The following is a 14163-nucleotide window of genomic DNA, read 5'->3' as shown; positions in this document are numbered from 1 at the left end:
AGTCAGTTCAGCTACACCTCTGCTCTACCTGGAGCCAGTTTGGGAAATGTGATGTAAGGGGCCCCAGGGGGAACAGGCAGGAAGGTGGAGAGATGAGATGAGTGTTTCCCGCCCCCCCAAATCCTAAGTGGTATTTCAAGGTCTCACTAAAATGTTGAATTAGCTGTAATCTCTTCCAGATTTAATTGCTGCATTCAGACAAGCAGGACAGGCAACCTTGTCCTCCTGCATTCCAGTTTCCTCCCTGAGCAGAAAGATGGGCTTCATGTCAGCAAAGCAGCTGAGATTCCCCCATTTTTGGGGAGGGGAGTGCAGATCTATTTCCATTATATGTCACTGTCATCTTCTGTCACTGCATCTGTGCGAGATGTGTTGGCTATCACTTCTGCAGCTGGAAGTGATGAGCTCTCTGAGGCAAAGGACACTCCCAGACCTCTGTGGTGATAGTCCTTGTCATAATCTTCTTCCTCCTCCTCCTCATTGTTCTGCAGATCTTGGTCACTGTCATCATCACCATCTGCTGCATTGTCCTCAATCACTGCAACCCTCTCTCCAGCATCTGGATCCACATCAGTCTTAAACCACACAGCTTTGTAACCGTCATCTGCCACATGCCTGTCTGTCTTGAGGATAGATTTCACTTCTTTCTCATGCTCAGTCTCTTCTTCCACTTCTTCTTCTTTCTCTTCCTGGTCAAACATGATGGTGGAAGTTATAGAAGCCTTTGGGAGGCTATCAATTTCTTTTGCTTTGGAAGAGGGCAAGGGAAGTGCTGGCTGCTCTAGCACATGTGTCGTTGACTGGACACTGCCATTTTCTGAAGTCTCATCCCGTTTGGTGCTCACATCTGGGTGTTCATCTGGCTTGTAAGATTCGTTGTGGTAACCCCCAGAGATTTCCCTGGAGAACTACAGGAGAGACACCTTGTGATTGTAGTGAAAGGGAAAGAAATGGGGCAGGGGGAGGGGAGGCGCGGGAAGAGGCGGCTGAAGCAACGGAACTCCTGCTCAGGAAAGCTTCAGCTTGTTTTGCAGTTAGACCTATTTGAAGCCTGGGAAAGATACAGCTCCCTAGAACAGCTATTTTTATTGACTCCCTTTCTGGATTTTTTTCAGATAGGCATAGGCATGTTTTCCAGGAGGGCTGAGCACCAGCAATGCATACTGATTTGTACCCATCCATTTGAGGTATTACTCTGGAATGGGATTTACCTCACTCAGGGTGAAGGACTGTTGTTACTCACTTGAGCTATGTGCTCTGGACTCATGTTGTAGTCAGTGGAGTCAAGGCTCCTGACGGTCCCATCCTAAGGCAGAGACCAACATCTGGTCAGATGAATTACACCCTAAACTTCAAAGTAACCAGTCTGCCAGGGACTTGAGAGAGCCAAAAGTAAATAGCTCAGGTGCAGACAACTGTCTAAGCCCAGGCTTTAGGATAGGATATGAAGGAGCCTTTCTCTCCTTTGACTATAGGAGGAGGATGAACAGTGGTTTATGCCACAGACATATGTTTTTCAGAGACTACCTCTGATATGTGTCATGTTCATCCTAGATTTTGTGCTCCATGGAGCTGTGGTTGTCTCCTTACCATGTCTGCTCGTCATCTACCATACAGCTCCAGCCTCAGAGGGCAGAAACAGCAGCAAACACCACCAAAGCAATGGTACTTTTGCAAGCATGGTCTCAGGAGCGATTTATCACCCTCACACAAACTTGTGTAGTATCTGGACAGCCTGTCCACACTTTAAAACCTCCTCAGATCCCACTTTCTAACTGTAGAAATTCAGGTACAAACAAGGCACTTACCTTTTTCCTTATCATGTATTTGACTCGTTTTCCATACTGTTTATGTATCATCACTCCAAGGAAGACTAAGGCAATCAATAGCAGTGCTGCTAATGTACCACCTAAGATAGCCATATCCTGAGCACTGTGTATCTTATCAGAGGAGGTTACAGCTACAAGAAAAACAAACCAGTGTTACAAAGACTAAAAATGGCAGCTAGCTTTTTTAACACAACACTTCATTGTGGAAGAAGATCCAACCAATTTTTGAAGGGCAAAGAAGCATCCTGTGCTGCAGAATGTGACAGTGATATATTTAATGTCACAGAAGGCCATTTGTTTGCTGTCCTAAAAGCAGAGTTGTTTTTTTTTAAGGTGACCACTCACAGAATATTATAACTTCCAATAAGTTACATGAAGTGGAAATAGCATCCATTTACAGGACAATGACTTTTATCCCATGATTTAACTAAGCTAATATATACATGACTGTATTAGGCAAGCAGGTGTTACATGGGGTAAAGCAAGGTAGGTCTTTTACTTTCCCACTTCACCCATTTACACCAGAATGCAAAAAATGAGGTAAATTTGTACATATGTGAGTGAAAATTCAAAGGTTCCTTTAATCTGGAACATCACCTCTGATACTGATGAGCACATTAAAATAAGAAATAAAAAAGCATAATAGGAAATAGAAAAAACTTTAGAAGGTCCCCAGGACAGGAAACTCCTGCCCTTTTGTAGCTGTAGTAATATACACCAGGCTTCTCAGGAGCAGTTTATGCTTTCAACCACTGGACAGTGTAAGCATATTTGTATAGAAATCAACATTATAGTAGAAAGACAGTAACTTCCTCAGGGTTAATCAGCTTTGCTTGTTGTTGTTGGGATTCTTTATATTTAAGTTTTCCAGCTTTATTCTGTAGTGTAAATTAGTCTCTTTTGAAGTTTAATGATTAACAAAATACAGTTTTGTTCTCCTGCTGACCTGTTTATGAGAACAGACTTTAAGTATTCCCTCCACATTTGATTGTGCCCTCAGTTTATCATTAATACATTGGTGAGTGTTTAGGGTGTCAGTGAATTTTTGCTTCTTTTAACCATGTCTCCTAGGGAGCCACAGGCCACAGAGCTGAAGTGAAACTCCACCACCCTTAACTCCTGTGCTGTGCAGCATGCAGTACCTCTGCAAAAGCTAGCTCAGCTTGGTGGAATGACTCATCTTGAGATCCACATGAGATGGCTCTGGCACTGGTGTCTCAGAAACCAGAGGCCAATGTACAATTTCCACTTCCCAGGAGAGTGTATTAAAAATTACTCTAGTTTCTCCCTGGATATTGGAACGCTCAGTAAAGCACTCTCCAACCCGTTGCATGCACATTCCTTAACACCACCTCTTAAAGTTGAGGGTTAAATATCCTCCTGATTTGCCAGGCAAATGGTAATCTCACCTCTGATTAGGCCATTCCTGGGTGCTGGCTATAGTATAGAATAATGCACAATTCCCCTCATAGGCTCTGAGACATTCAGTGTAATTTCAATCTACTTTTTTGCATCGTCACCAGCAACATTATTTTGTGTGGTTTAAATACCAAGGGCAACATTTAAAAGTTGCATAGAAGTGTTGGTACATCTGTTTGGAGTGTTTGCAGCTCTGTGTACTGACACCTGAACTAGCTTTCTGCTGAGCTGGACTGTGCCCTTAAAGTGGGTTTAGGTGGGGTTTATGCAGCCAATGTTTTTAGCTGTGAAGTGACACTACTTTTAGGGAATCCAAATTTACATCCAAGAGTCCACTTTTTTTTCCTCCAGACATCCCCATGATGGTGGTGATAAGAGGGTGAAATAATGGAAGAGCCCAGCTGGGAACTTCAAGCATGCATCATGATGTAGAAACCAATGGATTCTGGGCGTTATCTGCCTATCTTGATGTGAAAATGCATGATATTGGTTCATCTTAATCCAAAGCATAAGAACTTTCATAAGCTTCAAATCTAACTAATTTTATAAGACCTATTTAAGAGCCATTTCTAAGAAGTATGGAAGTGTAAGCTATTTTTACATCAACAAAGCCAAATGATAACTGGAGGGTTATGTATGTAGCCTCATGTCTATCTTAATTCTCATGGGTCTTTTCTCCTGGTAAGACCTTAATATCTTGGAGTATAAGAACTTGACCCAACCTGAGTAGAAAATTCCTTGGCTCCTGAGGAAGCCTTGTTTTGTGGAGGTGTGCCAACTTCTGTCTGCTCTGCATAAGACAGGAAATAATGTTGCAGTTTTCTCTATTTTTGGCTAAAAAGGAGCAATGATGTACAGAGGTGTCAGGGCAACCCTTCTTTGCCATGGTAAGACATCCTGGGTTATATCTGACCCACAAAACAACAGGAAGAAACCCCAGATTTAGCTTTGGAATAACAAGACACTATAATACACAGCACTACTTAAAGTCTCAGGAGGCTGTTTGTGGCATGTGGTGACCACATCATAAGGATGTTGTTTGTTTTCTCCCTTATAGACGCCATAGAACCTCCTATAGGTATGGTGTTGGCCTCAGCCAAGGTCCACAGACTTCAGTGGGTGACCTGTCATTGCCAGTTTGCCCACAGAAGTGCAAAAGTCTCCCCAGTCATCTCCACAAAGCAGAAAAAAGGCACCCAGCCTACCTGCAGGAAGGATGATGTCCACGACGATTATAGTGCTCGCCTCCTGCAGGCTCACCATATCTTTTCCAACAGCCTATGTGAACATGGGAAAGAGATAGCTTAGGAACTTCCTAGATCTCCAGCTCATTCTTAAGGTATGTGGTGGGCCCTTTGTGGACAAAGTACCCTGTCTATATCCTCACCACATCCTCACATTAGCCCTGCATTGTAGCTGGACATTCTGATCACAGAGGAAGAGGAGCTCTGAAGATTCCCTGTCCTGGGCCAGAACCAGGTGCATCATTTGTGTACAGATCATTTTTATGCATCTTTGCAGCACAGAGCTGTACACAGATAATGAGGTAGTGTGGGGCAGGCAGCGCAGCAGCATGTGTTGCCACCTCTCTTCCCTGCCCGGGTAGCTAAAACAATGCTGGAGTCAAGCTGGTTCAGATAGAGCCACAGGGCATGGCATTGTGCTAGGCAAATCTTAGGGAGCCAGTTGTCACTGGCAGGAAGATGGACAAAGTGAACATCCAGCTTCTTAGAAAATCTAAAGTTATTAACTTCTTCCTTCAACCTGAGCAAAAAAATCTTGATTTACCGAAGGATTTCCAAGTTTGGGGCTGTAGACTTGAGAGCTGGGTATATGCCAGCAATCATACCCTACCCACACATACACATCAATGTCCTACCCACTCTCTCACCCTCCTTTTTTTTTAGTCAGGATCAGAATGTGGGAGAGGGCCTCCTAAATTCTCCCTAGTTGACTTTTTGCTTGTTTCCAATGATATTTTCCACAGGACTGGAGAAACAATTTTACAGCTAGCACCAGATATAGCCTGTATCACACAGAGTAAATTTGCTATCACTTCTCCTTCCATCCCTATACATTTATGAAGCAAATGGTTGGAACGAGGACTGTCCTTTCACTATATCCCTTACCTAATGGAATTCCACCCATGGTGCTTCTCTACTAGAGACTACCCCTTCCTTCCACGACCCTGGCAAGAAAATGGAGAAAGTTGCCCTACCTTGATGGTTACAGTTCCTGGTGACTGCAGCATCACATTTGTCAGAATGAGTCCATCTTTGGTTGCAATAAAGTCGGTGCTGTTTTTTATGTAGTACTCAATGTTTGGGTTGACTTTCTGAAAAGCCAGAAAAGTGAATGATTAAACCACACCATTTGTGCTTTGCATGCATCTTGATAACAACACATTGGCAGGACGTGTCAAATACATCTGAAGTATGAGCAGGTGTATAGTGCAATAAATAAATCTGGACTGAGGAGGTGAGAAAGGTTGAACTCAAGTGTGTTCACCCTGTTGCTTGGAGTTCAAGAATGTATCCTAAAAGTGTTGCCTCCAAAAAAATCCCAAGTCTTACCCAGCTTGTGTTGCTATCTTTAGTATTTGCCCAAGCAAAACACATCTATGCAAGGGACCTTGTAAATTTGATCAGTTCTGCCTTTAATACAGTGCCAAAGGGGAATGTACATAGAGAATAATACTTGTGCTGAAGTCTGCACAATTTTTTCCTTACTGTCTAGGCTGTTATTCCTCTACTAGGTCCCCAGTCTTGTTATGGAAGCCTTGGCATCAATAAAACTAGCACTTTTTTCTTAATAGGGTGGGATGGGAATCTCTGGTCAGTAAATCTCGTCCCCTTTCCTTCTCCCATTACATTGTTCAAGAATGGGTCTCTCAAAATGAGTCCTTACAGGGAGAAGGTTAAAAATTTCCAGCCCAGGACTGCAGGTCCTTGCTAGTCTACTATCTTTGGACTGGCTCCTCTTCCCAGGCCTGTCCACAAATAGCTCTCCTCAACCTGGCAGAGAGAGGACACCTCTGCCTGGGATCCTGCCACCCCAAACTCTTCAAGGAAACTCTTCACCCAGCCCTAATTCAGATCAGGACCCACTCACAGTATTTGCTAACCCTGGGCTTTACTGAGGATACTGTTTTGCAGTGGATCAGCTCATCTACATAGATCTAGGTGGGACTGGTTTTTGGAAGAGAGGAGTCCAGCAGCTTCTCTGCATTACATTACACTATAAGCAGTTCTGATCTATGTGGAATTTCCAGAGATATATAATATGGACCACTACAGGAAGACGTGTTTGCCTCTCCCCACCTCCCTTTCCTCACATTTTCTGATCCTGCTTTAAGCCTGAAGCAGTAAGAAAGAACGCAGTGCATTTGCAGTTTCTTACATTAGGGAAATCGTCATCTGCTGCTGTTATCATCAGGGGGCTTGAAGTATCACCAGTGTGGAAGACAAAGCTTCTTGGGGCCAGACCAACAAATACAGTCCCATAGTAGATTCTGCTCTCAAAGAACGGTGGATAATCACTTTTATTGATGACCTTAATCTCTACACTGACTATGGAGTATTTCTGTATGTTGTTGACCTGGGTGGCCTGGAGAGAAAGAGAGAGAGAGAGAGAGGGAGAGAGTTGCTAGCCTTTTCCTATTAATGATGAGACATAAAAGGATAGGCTTGGTCTGAAGTCCACTGCAACCCATAGGGTTCTTTCCATCACTTTCAGTGAGCTTTGAGCCAGGCCTGTCACAGGGGGGCCTTATGGTTTGGAGTCCTTGTGTTTAACTTGCTTCGGCTCTTGGCCCTCCACACAGTCTAGACATGAACCTCCATAAGGGCCATGTCTGGACAAAATGCCATGCTCCAATACAAAGCAGTGAGATTCCAGCACCAGCAGGCAGAGTCTACTCATCTTTGTAGGTGTTTGGATCAGTTCAGTTACTGCCCGACAGTCCCATCTTCCTGGCTATGTACATGCTGGGAGCGCTTTTCAACTCCTTCCTTTCCTCTTGAGCTGTAGCCAAAAGAAGAGTTCTTCTCTAGGGTTTATTGACTACTGTAACACAAGCTCAAGTCATGCCTAAAAAAAGCCTTCCGGTTATGCTCCTCCATACTTCCAACTCAGCAGGATGTCCCCATTCAGTTAATTTGCTTTGATGTTGCAACCCACAGATAAAGGAAAATGCCTCTTAACTTCTGCAAGAGCTTTGCATGTAAGTTTGTGTAAGACACTGGTCAAATACTAGGCCCTTCCGAAAGAAAGGGTGTAACTGAGTTAGCTTTAATTACTTATTTAATTAATTCCTGTCACATCAAGACTGCTGCTTCCTGGATTGTTGTCTGCAATGTCATCAGACTTACCATGACTTGCAATAGGTATGAGTCTGGGGAAGTTACTACTTTGTTCATAGTTAGATTCCCTGTGCCTGCATCCACTGAGAAGACATTGTCTGTATTCCCTAAAGAAAATGGAAAGACCAGTCAATCATCAGATACCTTCATTAAGTGACCCGGAGTTCGTTAACTCTTTTTCACATCTTAGTGACAATACACCCAGGGCATAATACTGTTTGTTTTCCTTGCCTGCCTGGCTGCTCCAAGGGCTGGAAGTGCTGGCCAGGGATTCAGAAGGACCCAACAGACAAAAAGCATCAAGATGTGTGTGAGCCCAACTAGATGAGGTAGGACAGCAAAGGATTGCCTTTCCAGTGCCTAGGCCCAGGTGTAGCCAGCTTAAATTCTGCTAAATGCCTAGAGCCTAGATACCCTGGTGCAATTTGAGGCCTGAAGGTCTCCAATTCTCTAACCCTAACCTGAACCCAAACCCTAACTGAACCCGAACTGCACTTCAGGAGAGATAAGGGAAAGATTATTCCTATTTTAAAGGCAAGAAAACAATCTACAAAGAATAGTTGCATGGGGAATTGTCTAGAATAGCTCTAGGCATCTAAAGGGAAGACATCTCTACCTGACCTTGTTACCTATATTGTGAAGAGAAAATGTATCTCAATGCATGATTTATTCAACTTACTGTGAACATTGGCCTCAACGCGAGCTGCATTCTGCTCTGGAAATGCTTATTTCTCTCTACTGACTACAAAAGGAGCCTAGACACAAACACCTTCTTGTATTGATGTAGGGGTAGAAATCAGCTTCCTACATCTCTAATCTGTGTTTAAATCATAAAAACATCTATGTTGGATATATGTTAAAATTTAAGCAAAATTTTTAATTCTCTTCCACAGTCTGAGACACTGTGGGCTCTATTTACACAAGGACCCCCTAGTCTGAGGTTCCCTACTGACTGTGGGGTAGGGAGGCAACACTACATCCAGAATGCCAGTGGATTTTAAGGTTCTTTAATGTATTTATTATCAGGAGGATATTCACAGATGTGGTGCCATGTGGCATAGGTTAAGGGAGATGAACAGGTGATCACTCCACCTGACCAATATGATCTACTTTTGCCTTGATAGTTATTCAAAACCCCACTATTGTTTAAAAAAAAAAAAAAAAGAAAAAAAATCCTTTGGAATCAAATAAATGGCCCAGTCAATGATTGGGTAATCAGTTGACTGTGTTCAAGTCATCTTTTTGAAATCAAGACTAAAACAGGGCAGATTAGATAGTGGCAATGTGCTGGGGAATAAAAACATAATTCTTGGCAGTGAATGAAAATTATGCTGATGATGTGAGAATTTCAGGTTCAGCTCAAAGACTAAATGAAAGTGGTGTGACCAGACTGGCAAAATCAAGTCTAAAAGCTTAAAGATAAAAGATGTCGCACCTCCCCAAAAATCAAAGTCCTTCGGAAACAGATTTCATTGAGATTGGTTTGTGGGACTGTAATTCTCTTTTTCTTCCTCTCTGTACCGTCTGTTCCTTCTACTTAATCCACAGTGTTCTGTGGATCTAGTTATGTTTCTGTGGCAGAAATAAGAGGGGCAAATCCCCAGGCCCTCAACTCTCAAGTGCCATGGAGGGTATCTCCTCTTGGCAGATAATGTAGGGGACATATGAGCAATGCATTTTGTGGAAGGTGAAAACTTTTACTCACCACCAACAATACTGTACACGATTTTTTCATTTAAAGTGTAGTCAGGATCAATAGCATAGATAGGCCCCGGCTCTAGGATGAGTGGTTCTGTCTGCAGTAACAAGGCAAAGCATTACATACCAGACTACAGCACCATATTAGCATTTGCAGCATTCTCCCATCCCAGCGTGGCTCTGGTGGTTTTGTCTGGGCAGAATGGCATTTATTGCTGGTAGATGGTTGTAACAGGGCAGAGGTGAGACAGCTTAGAGCAAAGGGTTTTCCAGCTCACACCTATACTGTGATGTGCTGAAGGAACAAGGACAAGCAGTGCTGCTTGGGGTGGGGGAACCTCCACTTTTCAGGATGATGAAGGCTCCCTGTCATGCTGAATCATCTGCATTTATCACTGGAGATCAGCATGAGCTCATGGAAGTTATTAGGCACTACCTACTGGGAATAGCATCTGGATATTGTTTGAAAATAGCATCAAGGATACTGTTTGATCACGCCTTCTTACCGACATCTCAGAGATATTGATCCTCCCAGTATAGGGGCTGCTGATGCAAATGTTATTTTCCATGTTAATGAAGGCACAGGGTAGGAACCAGGGTGATTTGGTGTCAGCTTGTTCAATAAATATGTTTATTGTTATGGTAGCTGTGTTGGTGGTGTCGTTGCTGCCCACAGGCCTGTCCTGTACCCAAAGGCAAAGCATATTCATGAGATGCAAGTTTTATTACCAAAAGAAGAACCCATCTGCAAAAGCCAGCGGCCCAGGATCTTCTACCTGTTGCAACTCCATTCTGTCTAAGGCTTAGCATTTTATATGAAATTAGCTAAAGCAGTGAATTACCTCATTCTTCTGACAAAGGTGGACTGAATGCAAGTCTGTCACTGTGTAATTACGGATGGTGGAAGGCTGCTCCAAATTCACCAACCCCAGTATCCACCCTCTCTCCTGCCATCTCAGAGATCTCCCATTCAGACTTACCCTTCAGTTAAGAAAGACTGGGGCAAATAAGGCATTTTGTTCCTTCTAAAGAACTTACCCTTGCATACAAGACCAATGTCGTAAATTTAAATTTCTCATAGTCCAAAGCTTTTTGTAGATACATTTCTGGGCTATTAACTCCTTTTATGGCAAAATAACCATCTGTGCCCTGGCAGGGGAAAAGGAAAAACTCTACTAGCAGACTCAATCACAGACATGTTCAAAATACTGCTCATTGCTGTGTTTGTCATCCCAATCAGACCTTTAATCCTGGGGACCTGGTTGGGGCGGGGGCAGAGAGGGCACGGGGGGCAGAGTGAGAATGCCAGCTCTGTTTAATCTTTGGTATTGCACACTGGAGTTGCCTAGCTTGTCAGAAAGGTTTGTTTGTGTTCCCGTGAGTTTCCTTCTCCAAGATCCCCTGCTTTGCCTGCCTACCTGCTCAGCAGGTACTGGATGAAATCTTTTACCTTGTTTATTTCCTACACTAAACAGGTTGCCAACAATCCTTGATTCTGGGTCCATGACAGCCAAGCAATCTTACATGCATGCACAAAACAGATCAAAGGTGACTCAGCCTCAGAGCTGACAAGATCACTTGCCTTAGCGTAGCACAGCCGAACTTTGGAAGCAACTGTAAAGCCAAATTGAAACAATATACAATGCATTTTACACTATAACCTTTGGCACTTGCTTTGGTTCTCCTTTAATCTTATGTCTTGACTAGAATTCCTCTGAATTTCTAAATCCACCAATTACACCAATGTGAGTGCAAAGTCTGGTCCCAGAGGTGAAATTCAAAAACTTGTGGTTTCTTTTCACAACCCTTAAAATCCCTGGGGTTATGGAGGTAATGGAGGCAGAATGTCAGACACTGCCTGCTTACTGCACAATGCTTTTTAAAAATGTAAATATACGTTTTGGTTTTCCTTGAAGGTTTTTTTTTGTTTGGGTTTTTGTTTTAGTTTCTAGCAGGCCCTTGCACTCTAGGCTGGTATCAATTTAACTGTGCATACAATTAATTTCCCATGTTATCAAGCAAACCCCTTAAGAGCAAACAAACTAAGGCACTAAACTGGGACCTGGGGAAAGTGGAGTCTGCCTTTGGCTTTGCCAAAGACTTTTTGTGTGATCTTGGGCAGCTCATGTTACCTCCACTCCGCATGGACACTGTTGGCAAACAGGACAATAACTCCTTCGTTCCCTATCCAACTCAGCGCAATTCTGAACTCTGTGAGGTACAAAGGTCTCTCCTGATATGTTTACGGACCATCCCAACAAGACTCCCCTGGATCATACAGCTCAGAATATCCCAGATGAAAGTTTAACCTGTACAGTGCAATAAAAGTGTGAGCATTAAAAGAATTCAATACCTGCAACGTTGATTGCTCTGTTCTACTAACCAAACCAACATTTGGTTTTTGCAAAAGATGTACCTCTTCCAGAAGCTGTCAGAGAACTAAATGCAATACAGTGACCTTAGCCTCAAAGTTGGGGCTCTTCTGAATTAAACACAAAGATTTCTCCAGAGCTACCATTTTTTCCCCAAAGATCAAACATGCTCACCGGCACTGTTGTTGTGAGTTCGTAAGAGATGGTGTCCAGGTCAGCATCACTAGCGCTTAAATCATCACGGGCTACAATGGTTGCATTCACTTTTGTATCCTGAAACAAAGTTGTTGTGGTTACTGTCTCTGTGAAATGGGTTGAAGACTTCTCCCTGCTAACCATTCCATAGTCCCACAGCACTGGGTGACCCAGCGCCTTCTTCACTTCCATAAAATGCTTACCTCAGGAACAACTTTGGTGAGATTCGTTTGCTTAAACACTGGGCTGTTATCGTTCATGTTGAGAATGGTCACAAGAATTTCCAAAGAATCTCTCTGCAGAAAGGGTAAAGCAAGAGAATCAAAGACAAAGTAAGACTGTTAGGGACTGATCCTGATTTGCAGTGACCAGAGGGGATGGTGTAAGGAGCACAGCTGGTTGGGGGCTGGATGGGGCTGAGGTTTACAGGCAGCCCAGTGTGGAGGGGGTGTTGTGGGTTTGTTCCCACCCCCTCCCCATTCACAGGGCCTTGGGTACTCTCTCTTTGACTGTGAGAAGAATATGTATGTCCACAAAGAAAAGGACATCTCCTCATCCCAGTCTGTGGACTAGGAAGAGCAGAGGGAAGTATGTGCTGCCCTGCAGTACCTTATAACAGGGCTGAGTGTTTGGAAGAGCACTTACCTGCCCAGCAGTGTTCTGACAGATCAGGTACACCAGCAACAAGGTGTCTTTCTGTATGCAAAAACAAAAACCCAGCCATTGTAGAAACAAGCCAAAATGTACTAACTCTTTTAAAGTAAATGAGACAAATACATGCATTGCTGAATCAGAAATGCTGCTGGGCTTTAGCTTGTTTTCAGGCATATCTAACTTTTCCTTTCTTTCCTTTACAGCCGTCCATCAGCTCTGGGATCTTGTTTATGGGGGAGTCAAAGCAGACCAATCTTCCAGCTTCTCTCCCTGTGATTCCTGTAACATGTTGGCAGAGCTCATCGGCCATTTTCTCACATTTTAGGTAAATTCACACAGAGATTTCTTTTTAAATTGAATGAAACAGAAATGTACCACACAGCAAGTACAGTGTTGCCTGCAGGGTGTTAACTATCTGCTGTTCTTTGCTTAAATAAGTGTGGCTTTTTACATTAGGGGAAAGGCAGCTTAAGGATGTTTGTGGCTGTGTACAGAGCACTCCAGTAGGGTAAAATAATTCAGCAGCAACCAAACTGAACACACTGACCTTTTACACTGCCTTTATGCCTCACACAAGATCACCTCACTGCTCAGAACTGTGATTTCTACAGGCAAACTGGGATCATTTTACATGAGTCCTGGAGAGCTCTGAACACTACAGTTGTCACATTTTTGGTTTTAAAACTTGCCCTTGCTTTAATTGACACAGACTCATTGAAGGAAGGTGACAGCAGGCATACCATGCATCCCCCTCCTCCCTGTACTCTGCTTGTGGAAGGGCTGACCTCCCAAGCAGTGAACCCAAACCAAACTGAAATAGGTTTATTTTTCAAAGTTATTTCCTAGATCCTTTAGAAACAGGTTACAAATCCCTGGAAGCCCAAGACCCTAGCTTGAAACTCATTGCATCCCAGCATTATCTGTCTCATCCTTACAGCCTGCTAGCTGAAGGCTTACCTCATAGTCCACGCTTCGGTTCAGCTGCAGCTCAGACCCCCGTATAGTGAAAAAACTGGCATCGGGGGAACTAGGATCAATCATTACAATGAAGTCTGGTTCCACATGGATTGTGGTCACCACGTAGCCAGGAGGGTTATTTTCATAAATTCTTGGTTGTCTATTATTGACAGAACATCCTGGAAAAACATGCAAATGAGACACAAAATTGCCCAGGGATTCACATTGTGACAGAGTTGGGTGAGACCTGAGACACCTCTGGTTACCGTTGGAGAGAAGGTTGTTGAACAAAGCTGTCTCAGAGTAGGAGTGTAAAAATCTTCTGCCTATAACAGTGCAACCTGCTGCCACAGGGGTTACTCCTCTGTGGTCATGGACCTCCTGCAAGAGCTTACCTTGTTGCTGTGCTGAAACATGTGTTATGAAGGACAGAAAAAAGAGCACAGAAGTGAGGAGCCAGTCAGAACGAGCCATGGTGAGCTGTGAGTTGTTGAAAAAATCCATTTCTGATTAAGCTGATACTCTTCTTTCCCTGTTTCTCTCAGTGCCGTCTTCTGCGTTCACTGTTTCATGAATGCAAAAAGCATTGGCTGGCTGGAGTGGATTGCTGCAGTTCAACCTTTGCCTCTTTGCGTCATTGGATGACTTATTGAAAGATATTTACCAGTCACGGAAAAT

The 14163-nt window shown here is 43.5% G+C and overlaps 1 protein-coding gene across 1 annotated transcript; it reads right to left on the bottom strand.

Annotated features, from left to right (window-relative positions):
* Window positions 1-326: 326 nt before the first annotated feature.
* Window positions 327-13959, bottom strand: CDHR5 (cadherin related family member 5). The gene is made up of 14 exons (XM_049820840.1): window positions 13881-13959; window positions 13486-13664; window positions 12520-12570; window positions 12078-12170; window positions 11854-11952; window positions 10346-10456; window positions 9814-9990; window positions 9315-9405; window positions 7619-7716; window positions 6648-6854; window positions 5467-5583; window positions 4454-4526; window positions 1809-1960; window positions 327-908 (listed from the first exon to the last, which is right to left on the bottom strand). Exons 1-14 carry the CDS (start codon window positions 13957-13959, stop codon window positions 327-329), a joined length of 2109 nt encoding a protein of 702 aa, XP_049676797.1.
* Window positions 13960-14163: the final 204 nt, after the last annotated feature.

The sequence above is a fragment of the Accipiter gentilis genome, chromosome 17, assembly GCF_929443795.1.
Source record: "Accipiter gentilis chromosome 17, bAccGen1.1, whole genome shotgun sequence".
Classification (NCBI taxonomy): Eukaryota; Metazoa; Chordata; class Aves; order Accipitriformes; family Accipitridae; genus Astur; species Astur gentilis.
This window is presented reverse-complemented; position numbering and strand designations above follow the sequence as displayed.

Bases quoted from the DNA above. Each gene is read 5' to 3' on its own strand.
- CDHR5 (XM_049820840.1), bottom strand. From the start codon at position 13,959: ATGGCTCGTTCTGACTGGCTCCTCACTTCTGTGCTCTTTTTTCTGTCC. The intron at 9,991-10,345 runs GTAAGTTCTTTA...CTTTGGGTACAG, and splicing joins CATTGGTCTTGTATGCAAGG to GACAGGCCTGTGGGCAGCAA. The intron at 7,717-9,314 runs GTGAGTAAAAGT...CATTTTCTTTAG, and splicing joins CGTGTACAGTATTGTTGGTG to GGAATACAGACAATGTCTTC.